Source organism: Heterodontus francisci, chromosome 19 (genome assembly GCF_036365525.1).
Source record: "Heterodontus francisci isolate sHetFra1 chromosome 19, sHetFra1.hap1, whole genome shotgun sequence".
NCBI lineage: Eukaryota > Metazoa > Chordata > Chondrichthyes > Heterodontiformes > Heterodontidae > Heterodontus > Heterodontus francisci.
Window position 1 is genome coordinate 93,006,067 of NC_090389.1, and position 14,799 is coordinate 93,020,865.

The 14,799-nt window shown below is 48.3% G+C and overlaps 1 protein-coding gene across 3 annotated transcripts in view; it reads left to right on the top strand.

Moving 5' to 3' along the window:
- LOC137380434 (actin nucleation-promoting factor WAS-like) overlaps positions 1 to 14,799 on the top strand; it is a 166,857-nt gene that overhangs the window by 55,280 nt on the left and 96,778 nt on the right. For all 3 annotated transcript variants that reach the window (XR_010977025.1, XM_068052364.1, XM_068052365.1), the window contains exon 2: positions 9,586 to 9,726. Coding sequence is in view for 2 of the 3 variants with exons in the window: in XM_068052364.1 (XP_067908465.1) it covers positions 9,586 to 9,726 (141 nt within the window). In the remaining variant the exon portion in view is untranslated. The remainder of the gene's footprint in view (positions 1 to 9,585; positions 9,727 to 14,799) is intronic.

Below are 14,799 nucleotides of genomic sequence, written 5' to 3' on the forward strand. Positions count from 1 at the left end.
TATGCTCCCCAGTTCCTGCCTAATAGCATTGTAATTTCCCCTCCCCCAATTAAATATTTTCCCATCCCGTCTTCTCCTGTCCCTCTCCATGACTATAGTAAAGGTCAGGAAGTTGTGATCACTATCACCGAAATGCTCTCCCACCGAGAGATCTGCCACCTGGCCTGGTTCGTTGCCAAGCACCAAATCCAACATAGTCTCCCCTCTAGTCGGCCTATCTACATATTGAGTCAGGAAACCTTCCTGGACACACCTGACAAAAACTGCTCCATCCAAACTATTTGCACTAAGGAGGTTCCAATCAATATTAGGGAAGTTGAAGTCACCCATGACAACAGCCCTGTTACTTCTGCACCTTTCCAAAATCTGCCTCCCAATCTGTTCATCCGTGTCTCTGTTGCTATTGGGGGGTCTATAGAAAACTCCCAATAAAGTGATTGCTCCTTTCCTACGATGCCACAACATCGTAGCTCCAAGTACTGATCCATGCTCTAAGTTCATCACCCTTATTCCTGACACTTCTTGCGTTAAAATAGACACACTTCAACCCATCATACTGGCTGCAACTTTGTCGTGTCAATTGTCTAACCTTCCTCACAGACTTTCTGCACTCGGTATCTGCCTGTTCAACAGCTACCCCATCCATTGATCCGTAGCTCCGGTTCCCATCCCCCTGCCAAACTAGTTTAAACCCTCCCGAAGAGCTCTAGCAAACCTCCCGCCCAGGATATTGGTGCCCCTCCAGTTCAGATGCAACCCGTCCTTCTTGTACAGGTCTCACCTTCCCCAGAAGGTATCCCAATGATCCACATATCTGAAGCCCTCCCTCCTACACCAGCTCTGTAGCTACGTGTTCAGCTGCACTCGCTCCCTGCTTCTCGCCTCACTAGCACGTGGCACCAGTATCAATCCTGAGATTACTACTCTGCTCGTCCTGCCTTTTAGCTTCCAACCTAACACCCTATATTCGCTTTTCAGGTCCTCATCCCTTTTCCTAACTATGTCATTGGTACCAATATGTACCACGACTTCTGGCTGCTCCCCCTCCCTCTTAAGAATCCTGTAGACTCGATCCGAGATATCCCTGACCCTGGCACCCGGGAGGCAACATACCATCCGGGAGTCTCGTTCGCGACCACAGAATCTCCTGTTTGTTCCTCTAACCATTGAATCTCCTATAACTATCGCTCTCCTATTCTCCCCACTTCCCTTCTGAGCCACAGAGCCAGTCTCAGTGCCAGAGACCTGGCCGCTGTGGCTTTCCCCTGGTAGGTCGTCCCCCCCCAACCGTATGCAAAACGGTATACTTATTATTGAGGGGAACAGCCACAGGGGATCCCTGCATTGTGCGCCTATTCCCTTTCCCTCCCCTGACGGTCACCCAGCTACCTTTATCTTGTAACTTGGGTGTCACTACTTCCCTATAACTGCTCTCTATCACCCCCTCAGCCTCCTGAATGATCCGAAGTTCATCCAGCTCCAGTTCCCTAACGTGGTCTGTGAGGAGCTGGAGTTGGGTGCACTTCTCACAGGTGAAGTCAGCAGGGACACAAGTGGTGACCCTCACCTCCCACATCCTGCAAGAGGAGCATGCAACTGCCCTAGCTTCCATACCCTCCGCTCTAAATTGACACAGAGAGTACAGGGAGAGCGAGGGCAGAGAGAGGGAGAGTGAGGGCAAAGAGATGGCAGGGAAAGAGAGAGGGGTAGAGAGAGAGAGGGGGCAGAGAGAGAGAGCGAGGGGAGGTAGGGAGAGAGAGGGGGCAGGGGGGCAGAGAGAGAGGGGTAGAGAGAGAGGGAAGGGCAGAGAGCGAGAGAGAGAGAGAGAGGGGGCAGCGAGAGAGAGCGAGAGGGGGGAGGGGGCAGAGAAGCGAGAGAGAGAGAGAGGGGGCAGAGAGAGAGAGGGGGCAAAGTGAGAGAGTGAGAGAGAGAGGGGGCAGCGAGAGAGAGGGGGGCAGCGAGAGAGAGGAGCAGCGAGAGAGAGAGAGAGAGAGGGGGGCAGAGAGAAAGGGGGGGGCAGAGGGACAGAGAGAGGTGAAAGAGAGAGAAGGGGCAGAGAGAGAGTTATTACAGGGTGAGAGAGGGATTACAGGGAGAGTGAGGGGGCAGAGAGAGAGAGGGGCAGAGAGAGAGGGTACAGGGAGAGTGAGGGCAGTGAGGTAGAGCAAGGGCAGAGAGAGGGAGTGTGAGGGCAAAGAGATGGCAGAGAGAGAGAGGGGCAGAGAGAGAGGGGAGGGGCAGAGAGGGGGAAGAGGGAGAAAAGGGGCAGTGAGAGAGAGAGAAAGGGGGTGGAGAGAGGGGTAGAGAGAGATTTGTGGGGGACAGAGAGAGAGGTGGCAGAGAGGGGTCAGCGAGAGAGAGATAGGGGCAGAGAGAGAGGGGGTGGGGGGAGAGAAGGTGGGTTAGAGAGAGAGGGGCAGAGAGAGAGGGGGCACAGAAAGAGGGTGAAGAGAGAGAGAGGGGCAGAGAGTGGGGGACAGAGTGTGAGACTGGGTGCAGGGAGAGAGACTTGGAGGGGACAGAGAGAGAGAGAGCGAAAGAGGGTAAAGAGAGAGAGGGGGCAGAGTGAGGGGTTACACGGAGAGTGAGAGGGGGGGCAGAGAGTGAGGGGGGGGCAGAGAGTGAATGGGGCGCCTGAGAGTGAATGGGGGGCCTGAGAGTGAATGGGGGGCCTGAGAGTGAATGGGGGGCCTGAGAGTGAATGGGGGGCCTGAGTGAGAGGGGGAGCTGAGAGTGAGAGGGGGAGCTGAGAGTGAGAGGGGGGGCTGAGAGTGAGAGGGGGGGCTGAGAGTGAGAGGGGGGGCTGAGAGTGAGAGGGGGGGGCTGAGAGTGAGGGGGGGGCTGAGAGTGAGGGGGGGGCTGAGAGTGAGAGGGGGGGGCTGAGAGTGAGAGGGGGGTGCTGAGAGTGAGAGGGGGGTGCTGAGAGTGAGGGGGGGGGTGCTGAGAGTGAGGGGGGGGAGCTGAGAGTGAGGGGGGGGCTGAGAGTGAGAGGGGGGGGGGCTGAGTGAGAGGGGGGGGCATGAGAGTGAGAGGGGGGGGCCTGAGAGTGAGAGGGGGGGGCCTGAGAGTGAATGGAGGGCCTGAGAGTGAGAGGGGGGGCTGGTGAGAGGGGGGGCTGAGAGTGTGTTTTTTTTATTCATTCATGGGATGTGGGCGTTGCTGGCTCTGCCAGCATTTATTGCCCAGCCCTAATTACCCTTGAGAAGGTGATGGTGAGCTGTCTTCTTGAACCGCTGCAGTCCATGTGAGGTAGGTACACCCACAGTGCTGTTAGGAAGGGAGTTCCAGGATTTTGACCCAGCGACAGTGAAGGAACGGCGATATCGTTCCAAGTCAGGATGGTGTGTTACTTGGAGGGGAACTTGCAGGTGGTGGTGTTCTCATGTATTTGCTGCCCTTGTCCTTCTAGTTGGTAGAGGTCGCGGGTTTGGAAGGTGCTGTCGAAGGAGCCTTGGTGCGTTGCTGCAGTGCATCTTGTAGATGGTACACACTGCTGCCACTGTGCGTCGGTGGTGGAGGGAGTGAATGTTTGTGGATGGGGTGCCAATCAAGCGGGCTGCTTTGTCCTGGATGGTGTCGAGCTTCTTGAGTGTTGTTGGAGCTGCACCCATCCAGGCAAGTGGAGAGTATTCCATCACACTCCTGACTTGTGCCTTGTAGATTGTGGACAGGCTTTGGGGAGTCAGGAGGTGAGTTACTTGCCACAGGATTCCTAACCTCTGACCTGTTCTTGTAGCCACGGTGTTTATTTGGCTACTCCAGTTCAGTTTCTGGTCAATGGTAGCCCCTAGGATGTTGATAGTGGGGGATTCAGTGATGGTAATGCCATTGAATGTCAAGGGGAGATGGTTAGATTCTCTCTTGTTGGAGATGGTCATTGCCTGGCACTTGTGTGGCGCAAATGTTACTTGCCACTTATCAGCCCAAGCCTGGATATTGTCCAGGTCTTGCTGCATTTCTACACGGACTGCTTCAGTATCTGAGGAGTCACGAATGGTGCTGAACATTGTGCAATCATCAGCGAACATCCCCACTTCTGACCTTATGATTGAAGGTAGGTCATTGATGAAGTAGCTGAAGATGGTTGGGCCTAGGACACTACCCTGAGGAACTCCTGCAGTGATGTCCTGGAGCTCAGATGATTGACCTCCAACAACACAACCATCTTCCTTTGCGCTCGGTATGACTCCAGCCAGCGGAGAGTTTTCCCGCTGATTCCCATTGACCTCAGTTTTGCTAGGGCTCCTTGATGCCATACTCGGTCAAATGCTGCCTTGACGTCAAGGGCAGTCACTCTCACCTCACCTCTTGAGTTCAGCTCTTTTGTCTATGTTTGAACCAAAACTGTAATGAGGTCAGGAGCTGAGTGGCCCTGGCGGAGCCCAAACTGAGCGTCACTGAGCAGGTTGTTGCTAAGCAAGTGCCGCTTGATGGCACTGTTGATGACACCTTCCATCACTTTACTGATGATTGACAGTAGGCTGATGGGGCGGTAATTGGCCGGGTTGGACTTGTCCGACATTTTGTGTACAGGACATACCTGAGCAATTTTTTACATTGCAGGGTAGATGCCAGTGTTGTAGCTGTACTGGAACAGCTTGGCTAGGGGCGCGGCAAGTTCTGGAGCACAGGTCTTCAGGACTATTGCCGGAATATTGTCAGGGCCCATAGCCTTTGCAGTATCCAGTGCCTTCAGTCGTTTTTTAATATCATGCAGAGTGAATCGAATTGGCTGAAGTCTCGCATCTGTGATGCTGGGGACTTCAGGAGGGGGCCAAGATGGATCATCAACTCGGCACTTCTGGCTGAAGATTGTTGCAAGTGCTTCAGCCTTATCTTTCGCACTGATGTGCTGGGCTCCCCCATCATTGAGGATGGGGATATTTGTAGAGCCACCTCCTCCAGTTAGTTGTTTAATTGTCCACTACCATTCATGAATGGATGTGGCAGGACTGCAGAGCTTAGATCTCATCCGTTGGTTATGGGATCGCTTAGCTCTGTCTATCGCATGCTGCTTACGCAGTTTGGCACACATGTAGTCCTGTGTTGTAGCTTCACCAGGTTGACACCTCATTTTGAGGTATGCCTGGTGCTGCTCCTGGCATGCCCTCCTGCATTCTTCATTGAGCCAGGGTTGGTCTCCTGGCTTGATGGTAATGGTAGAGTGGGGGATATGCCGGGCCATGAGGTTACAGATTGTGGTTGAGTACAATTTTGCTGCTGCTGATGGCCCACAGCGCCTCATGGATGCCCAGTTTTGCATTGCTAGATCTGTTTGAAATCTATCCCATTTATTACGGTGGTAGTGCCACACAACACGAAGGGTACCTCAATGTGAAGGCGGGGCTTTGTCTCCACAAGGACTGTGCGGTGGTCACTCCTACCAATACTGTCATGGACAGATGCATCTGTGGCAGGCAGATTGGTGAGGATGAGGTCAAGTATGTTTTTCCCTCTTGTTGGTTTTCTCACCATCTGCCACAGACCCAGTCTAGCAGCTATGTCCTTTAGGACTCAGCCAGCTCGGTCAATAGTGGTGCTACCGAGCCACTCTTGATGATGGACATTGAAGTCCCCCACCCAGAGTACATTTTGTGCCCTTGCCACCCTCAGTGCATCCTCCAAGTGGTGTTCAACAGGGAGCAGTACTGAGTCATCAGCTGAGGGAGGGCGGTAGGCGGTAATCAGCAGGAGGTTTCCTTGCCCATGTTTGATCTGATGCCATGAGACTTCATGGGGTCCAGAGTCGATGTTGACGACTCCCAGGGCAACTCCCTCCCGACTGTATACCACTGTGCTGCCACCTCTGCTGGGTCTGTCCTGCCGTTGGGACAGGACATACCCGGGGATGGTGAAGGCAGTGTCTGGGACATTGTCTGTAAGGTATGATTCCGTGAGTATGACTATGTCAGGCTGTTGCTTGACTAGTCTGTGGGACAGCTCTCCCAACTTTGGCACAAGCCCCCAGATATTAGTAAGGAGGACTTTGCAGGGTCGACAGGGCTGGGTTTGCCGTTGTCATTTCCGGTGCCTAGGTCGATGCCGGGTGGTCCGTCCGGTTTCATTCCTTTTTAATGACTTCATAGTGGTTAGATGCAACTGAGTGGCTTGCTAGGCCATTTCTGAGGGCATGTAAGAGTCAACCACATTGCTGTGAGGGCAAAGAGAGGGGGGCAGAGAGTGAGAGGGGGGCAGAGAGTGAGAGTGAGGGCAAAGAGAGGTGGCTGAGAGAGAGAGAGAGAAGGCAGAGAAAGAGGGAGGGGCAGAGAGTGAGAGAGAGGGGCAGAAAGAGAGAAGAGTTCTGAGAGAGAGGGGGCTGATTGAGAGAGGGGGGCAGAGAGAGAGAGACCGAGGGGACAGAGAGTGAGACTAGAGGAACATGGTGAGAGACTGGAGGGGACATGACACACAGAGAGGGCAACACAACACAGTGAGGGAGACGAAGAAAGACAGACAGAGTGAGAGAAGGGAGAGCGAGCAATCAAGATCACTCCTGACAGACAGACATCTATCCAGAATACTCTGCATTGCTACAAGAAGTGTGCAGGCAGCATTGACTACTTGTGCAAGCAAAGAAAAGCCAGGTATCTCACTAAATCTGTGTGCAACATAGTGATCAGAAAATTAGTCAATAAATTAATCTTCCCACGAAAGCTTCTTCACAAAAATGCACATTTGTTGTTGTTTTGATTAGTAGTAAGAAAAGTTTTTAATGCTTTTCTCTTTCTGAAATTGTCTCAGTGGCCCCCTATGAAAAACAAAAATTGTAACGTGCCCCCCCACCACGCAAAAAGGTTGGACACCCCTGCTCCAAGCCTTTAATCTTTTGTTTTAAAATAACTTAGCTGCTAGGTTATTTTAAAACACAAGTTTAAAGGCTTGTGCTATGTAAATTCATTTTAAAATGACAAAAGCCACTCAGGGAATATTTTGATTTCTACACTCTGGCACACAGTACTTTCACTTGGGACACAAGCTCAGTCCCATGTTGAAAGTTGCTGACTTTAAGTTCTATATAAATGTTGCAATTAAGCTGCTATCCAGTTGGAATCTCACTGTTTCCAGGTCTTGTGTTGAGGGGAACACAGGCAGGAAAATCCAAGGAATCTCCAGAAGTCAGCACTGTAAGTTTCTCATGAATGCAAGTGTACGGTGTAATGGGGGCTGAGTGAAATTGGCAAAAACAGGATACTATTGACCCATATACAATAGTTAGTAAATACAACATAATGGATAGCTTGAATGAACCTTAATCTATGATGAACTGTCTACGATTCCTTAACAAAATCCATGCTGCATTTGCAGTTTTAAAAACTGTCAGGGAAGACATTATGTTTCAATGACCATATTAGAAACAGTCATTGAGTGATTTGTTTTTGCTGCAAATTGGATTAAAGCACAGGTTTTACAAGTATGTCAAAGATCAGTAACTGCAATGTTCATCATTTACTATCCAGTTTGAGGGCAGATAACCTGCATGACCAATGTCATTTGAAAGTTATCTGTATCATTTAATTACATTACTGAAAACAGACATTTTGTTGAAGCTTTTCATCTTGCATTCATCAGGACAATCACAAGAATACCAATATAAGGGAAGCAACAACTTTATACCATATGAGAAGAGAATGCTGATTGGTTGAAAAGTGGACTCTGATTGGCAGAGGCATTGCCATGGAAAGTGCAGCAGTTTATGATGATACAAATGAGTAATGTGATATATGAATTTCAATGCCACTGTGATACCAGGTACATAGGCCCTATATCCCTAAGACTCACAGATCGTATCAAACCACATGTCCCTTCTGCTCTTCGCAATGGGCAAGGTACAGGCCGTACCCAACCAGCCCGTGCTTGCAAAACTCAAAACACAGTGTCCAACGTTAGATGTGATTCTGCGATTGGACAACATTTGCTAAATAATCCTCAGTGTGCTAAGAAATACGCTGACAATCAATTTAAGACTGTCAATCAGGGTCGCAATCAGACTGTGCCAATCAGAGTCCACTTGTCAACCAATCAGCAATCTCTTCCCATATAGTATAAATTTGTTGCTTCCCTTACATTGGTATTCATGTGGATTGTCCTGATGAGTGCAAAACAAAAAGCTTTGACAAAATGTCTCTGTTTTCAGCAATACTCAAGTTCTGTACTACCAAATGACTATTTAATTACATTACATTAAAAGTGCACCTTTGCTAACAGGTAAGAGATTTGGCTTGGACATAAATTGGTTAATCTGGAGTACAATATTACAGATAGTGACTAAACATTTTGTGACTGAATAATACATGTAGTAAAAACCTCCTCAACGTTTTGCAGAAAACTATCTTGTCAGAGCTGAGTCAGAATCAACAGTGATAGACTGAGATATAGACGTAAATGAATTTAAGAGAATCGCTTTATTGGAGGAGCTGAAGGGCACACCTTGTTTGTAATTGTGTTTATCTAATTTTGTCACTAGCTTTGAGGACTAAATGACATTTTGTCCATGAGAGATTCTGTTGTTTCTGTATTTTAGAATCCAGGACCTGGTTTAACAGCCTGGCAAGATGAATAAACTAGTCTTGGCTTCCTATCATTAATCTCTCTGTCCCTTCCTGTCCAACTCTGCTTTTCTGTTTTACATGACTCTTCTGAAGTACTATGTGCTTCACCCTATAAACATCTCCTGATTTGGAGATCACTGTCCTTTTCTTGGCTGCCCTGTCTTCAGACACATATCACAAGCAGGTGGAGAAGTTGCACAAACATTGACCATCACAGGTTAAACTGTAACAATAGCAGTGAGAGAAATGGTCTGTCTTCCTATTGCTGATTTTTCTACTGCCTCACCTCAATAACCACAATAATAATCCTCTCCTTGAGTTTCATGGTTTATTGGATGAATTTGAACTCCTGACACAGTGTGAATCTACTGCGGTCATCCGATAAGGTCCATTTACCACCCTGTGACATGATGTAGCTAGCTCTATTCTGTCAACAAAAGTAATTTGCATTGGCATTGCGTACTATTTTGCTTGCTTGCTAACTAATACAGTTGTGCTGCTGTCCATTGATGTTGTATGCTTAGCTACTTTATTTATAGGGAGAAATGTGTTTTAAATTGGACTGTGTTTTGATGACATTAGATTGGCTATACACTTTCTATACAGATTAACTGTCCCCATGTCTGTTGCTGAGTCAATAATTTTGTCAAATCTCCATGGTGCAACACGTTGGTGCCTATCTCTGATGATTACAGGATTTGGGTAGAGAAAGAGAAACTATTTCCTCTGATCAGGGGAGTCCAGAACAAATGGGCAGAAGCTTAAAATTAGGGATGTCAGGAAGCATTTCTTCCCACAAAGGGTAGTGGAAATCTGGAATTCTCTTCCCCAAAAAAGCTGTTGCGGCTGGGGTGAACTGTAACTTTCAAAACTGAGATTGGAAGATTTTTATTGGTGTGGATGTTGAAGAATATGGAACCAAGATGAAGATAAGATACAGGTCAGCCATGATCTAATGGAATGGTGAAAAAGGCTGGATGGGCTGAATGGCCTTCTGTTCCTGTGTTGTAATTGTTTGATTGTTGCTTTGCTGCAGTCTTTGTCCTCGGCAGTGGTGCAGCTTTACGTGGCGGCCCCAGGAGCACAGCACCGATGGGTCAAACAGTACTGTGGTGTGGTATGTTTCGTGAAGGATAACCCAAAACGCTCCTACTTCATCAGGCTCTACAATCTGAAGGTGAGTGTCACAGAGATAACGCAATCAGAAACCTGCAGCTCCCAATCTTGCACCATTAAACAGACAGTAAAAGCCTTTAAAATAATAATATTGGCAAAAGGAGCAGGAGGAGGCCACTCGGCCCCTCGAGCCTGCTCCGCCATTCAATAAGATCATGGCTGATCTGATTGTAACCTCAACTCCACATTCCTGCCTACCCTTGATAACCTTTCACCCCCTTGCTTATCAAGAATCTATCTACCTCTGCCTTAAAAATATTCAGACTCTGCTTCCACTGCCTTTTGAGGAAGAGAATTCCAAAGACTCATGACCCTCTGAGAGAAAAAATTTCTCCTCATCTCTGTCTTAAATGGGCGACCCCTTATTTTTAAACAGTGACCCCCGAGTTCTCCCACAAGGGGAAACATCCTTTCCACATCCACCCTGTCAAGACCCCTCAGAATCTTGTATGTTTCAATCAAGTCGCCTCTTACTCTTCTAAATTCCAGCAGATACAAGCCTAGCCTGTCCAATCTTTCCTCATAAGACAGCCCGCCCATTCCAGGTATTCGTCTAGTAAATCTTCTCTGAATTACTTCCAATGTATTTACATCCTTCTTTAAATAGGGAGGCCTGTACTGTACACAGTATTCCAGATGTGGTCTCACCAATGCTCTGTATAACTGAATAATAACATCCCTACTTTTATATTCAGTTTCCCTCGCGATAAACAATAACATTCTATTAGCTTTCCTAATTACATGCTGTACCTGCATACTAACATTTTGTGATTCATGCACTAGGACACCCAGATCCCTCTGCATCTCAGAGCTCTGCAATCTCTCACCATTTAGATAATATGCTTTTTTATTCTTCCTGCCAGAATAGACAATTTCCCACTTTCCCACATTATACTCCATTTGCCAGGTCTTTGCCCACTCACTTAACCTATCTATATCCCTTTGTAGCCTCCTTATGTCTTCTTCACAACTTACTTTCCGACCTATCTTTGTGTCATCAGCAAATTTAGCAACCATACCATCGGTCTCTTCATCTAAGTCATTTATATAAATTGTAAAAAGTTGATCCCTGTGGCACACCACTCGTTACATCTTGCCAACCAGAAAATGACCCATTTATGTCTACTCTCTGTTTCCTGTTAGCTAGCCAATTCTCTATCCGTGCCAATATGTTACCCCTACACCATGAGCTTTTATTTTCCGCAAACGTATCAATGAGTTGCTCAGATCAGTGAGGGTAAGTGGTTTTGTCGAAGCTGTTCCATTGTTTTTCACCCTGGCTCAGAGGGCAGACAAGGCATGCAGTGGGATGTGTGAGCAGACTTGGTGCCATACACTAAACGATTGTGCGCAAAGTTGAGGGGTGCGTCTAGGATGTGTAGTGGTTGTTATCGCTGCTGAAGCTGGATGTGGGCAGCTGCAGGGCTGCTGGATTGATTTGAGCATTACAGTCAACAGGTGGTCATGAGGGACTTAAAGGGAGGGATGAGTTTTTTTATTCGTTTATGGGGATGTGAGTGTCACTGGCAGGCCAGAAATTATTGCCCATCTCCAATTGCCCTTGAGAAGGTGGTGGTGAGCTGCCTTCTTGAACCGCTGCAGTCTATGTGAGGTAGTTACACCCACAGTGCTGTTAGGGAGGGAGTTCCAGGATTTTGACCCAGTGACAGTGAAGGAACGGTGATATAGTTCCAAGTCAGGATGGTGTGCGGCTTGGAGGGGAACTTGCAGGTGGTGATGTTCCCATGCATCTGCTGCCCTTGTCCTTCTAGTTGGTAGAGGTCGTGGGTTTGGAAGGTGCTGTCTAAGGAGCCTTGGTGCGTTGCTGCAGTGCATCTTGTAGATGGTACACACTGCTGCCACTGTGCGTCGGTGGTGGAGGGAGTGAATGTTTGTGGATGGGGTGCCAATCAAGCGGGCTGCTTTGTCCCAGATGATATCGAGCTTCTTGAGTGTTGTTGGAGCTGCACCCATCCAGGCAAGTGGAGAGTATTCCAGCACACACCTGACTTGTACCTTGTAAATGGTGGACAGGCTTTGGGGAGTCAGGGGGTGAGTTCCTCGCTGCAGGATTCCTAACCTCTGACCTGCTCTTGTAGCCATGGTACTAACGTATCTGCTCCAGTCAATGGTAACCCCCAGGATGCGAATAGTGGGGGATTCAGTGATGGTAATTCAGTGATGGTAATGCCATTGAATGTCAAGGGGAGATGGTCATTACCTGGCACCTTTGTGGTGCATATGTTACTTGCCACTTATCAGCCCAAGCCTGGATATTGTCCAGGTCTTGCTGCATTTCTACACGGACTATTTCAGTATCTGAGGAGTCACGAATGGTGCTGAACATTGTGCAATCATCAGTGAACATCCCCACTTCTGACCTCATGATTGAAGGAAGCTCATTGATGAAGCAGCTGAAGATGGTTGGGCCTAGGACACTACCCTGAGGAACTCCTGCAGTGATCACATGGGCTGAGATGAATGACCTCCAACAACCACAACCATCTTCCTTTGTGCTAAGAACAACTCCAACCAGCAGAGAGTTTTCCCCCTGATTCCCATTGACTCCAGTTTTGCTAAAGCTCCTTAATGTCATACTCGGTCAAATGCTGCCTTGATGTCAAGGTCAGTCACTCTCACCTCACCTCTTGTGTTAAGCTTTTTTGTCCATGTTTGATCCAAGGCTGTAATGAGGTCAGGTGCTGAGTGGCCCAGGCAGAACCCAAACTGAGCGTCACTGAGTTGGTTATTGCTAAGCAAGTGCCACTTGATAGCACTGTTGATGACATCTTCCATCACTTTACTGATGATTGAGAGCAGACTGATGGGGCGGTAATTGGCCAGATGGATTTGTCCTGCTTTTGGATTTGTGCGCAGGACGTACCTGGGCAATTTTCCACATTGCAGGGTAGATGCCAGTGTTGTAGCTGTACTGGAACAGCTTGGCTCGGGGCACGGCCAGTTCTGGAGCACAGGTCGTCAGTACTATTGCCAGAATGTTGTCAGGGCCCATAACCTTTGCAGTAGCCAATGTCTTCAGTCGTTTCTAGATATCGAAGTGGTGTTCAACATGGAAGAGTGGTGATTTGTCAGCTGAGGGAGGGCAGTAGGTGGTAATCAGCAGGAAACATTGCCCATGTTTGGCTTGATGCCATGAGACGTCATGGGGTCTGGAGTTGATGTTGAGGACTCCCAGGGTAACTCCCTTGCTACTGTATACCACTGTGTCACCACCTCTGTTGGGTCTGTCCTACCAGTGGGACAGGACATACTCGGGGCCGGTGATTGCAGTGTCTGGGACATTGCCCGTAAGGTATGATCCCATGAGTATGACTATGTCAGGCTGTTGCTTGACTAGTCTGTGGGACAGCTCTCCCAACTTTGGCACAAGCCCCCAGATGTTAGTAAGGAAGAATTTGCAGGGTCGACAGGGCTGGGTTTGCCATTGTCATTTCTGGTGCCTACGCAGATGTTGGATGGTCCGTCAGGTTTCATTCCTTATTGACTTTGTAGCGGTTAGATACATTTGAATGTCTTGCTCGGCCATTTCAGAGGGAATTTAAGAGTCAACCACATTGCTGTGGGTCTGGAGTCACATGTAGGCCAGACCAGGTAAGGACAGCAGATTTCCTTCCCAGATGGGTTTTTACAACAATTGACAATGGTTTCATGGCCATCATTAGACTAGCTTTTAATTCCAGATTTATCAATTAAATTCAAATTCCACCTTCTGCCGTGGTGGGATTCGAACTCATGTCCTCCAGAGAAATACCCTGGGTTTGTGGTTTACTAGTCCAGTGATAATACCACTACGCCACCACCTCCCCTGAGTGCTGTCAATGTCGGGGACCTGTGGGGTGAATTCAGAGTAATGGCTGGCAGAGGGAACGGTCACAGTCAATGGGGACAAATGGATTCTGGGTGGGGGGTGCTGAGGTCGAGACTTAACACTGGGTATTCTACAGCATCATAGGGAGGGCAACAAGACTTGGCAGTAATAGTCAGGTGGATTTGAGGAGGATCACGGCTCAGAGTCGGCATTTGGATAGTAAAGGGAGTAGGAACGGGGGGAGGGATGACATGAATAAATTGATTGTGACACTGTCCAAAGTCATGGGGGGAGGTTCAATGGTAACAGAGGGAAGAGTTAAGGTTACATTGGGTGGGTCAAGGGTGATGGGTGCAGGCTGGAAGGTGGTAGGAGGAGGCTGGAAGGTGGGGAGAGTTGCCTTAAATTGTACATGCACCATTTTCTCTAACAATAATGCAAACCATGTGGCCACTGCAGGATTGCAAGTTGAGTGGGAGGAGACAAATGATGGTGAGTGGGATTTCCTGCTGGCTGCACTTTTAAGGGAAATAAAAGTGATCTGATCATTGCCTTGATGGGGTTCAGCTGAATGGTAACAGAAGGTTGAATTGGAATGCTCTGCTCATTTCATTATTTGCAAAGCTGCAACATAAGTCTCATATACCCAATTTATCTACTACCATGGGAGGAGGAGCAGAGGGAATGACCGAGGAGGGCTCTTTTCCCTCAACAGATGATGCCTGAACGCCAACAACAAGCAGAACAAGAAGGTGAATACGCTCAGAATTATAACATCCAGGAATGGCATTATTGAAGACGAGTGCTGGCATATCATCACATCCTCAAGACAAGGACAAATTACCTTCAAATATCAGAGAGGCAATGCCAGAGACGCGTAAGGATGTCATGTGAAATGGTCACAGGATCCTGCAGATGACCTGCAACTGCTTGGGTTTGGTGGGAATTCCATGCCAGTGTTTTTTTATTCTTTCATGGGATGTGGGTGTCGCTGGCAAGTCCAGCATTTGTTGCCCATCCCTAATTGCCTTGACAACTGAGTGGCTTGCTCGGCCATTTCTAGGCAGTTAAGAGTCAACCACATTGCTGTGGGTCTGGAGTCACATGTCGGCCAGACTGGGTAAGGACGGCAGATTTCCTTCCCTGAGGGATATTAGTGAATCAGATGAGTATTGACGACAATTGATGATGGTATCATGGACACCATTACTGAGACTAGCTTTCAAATCCAGTACTTTTTAATTA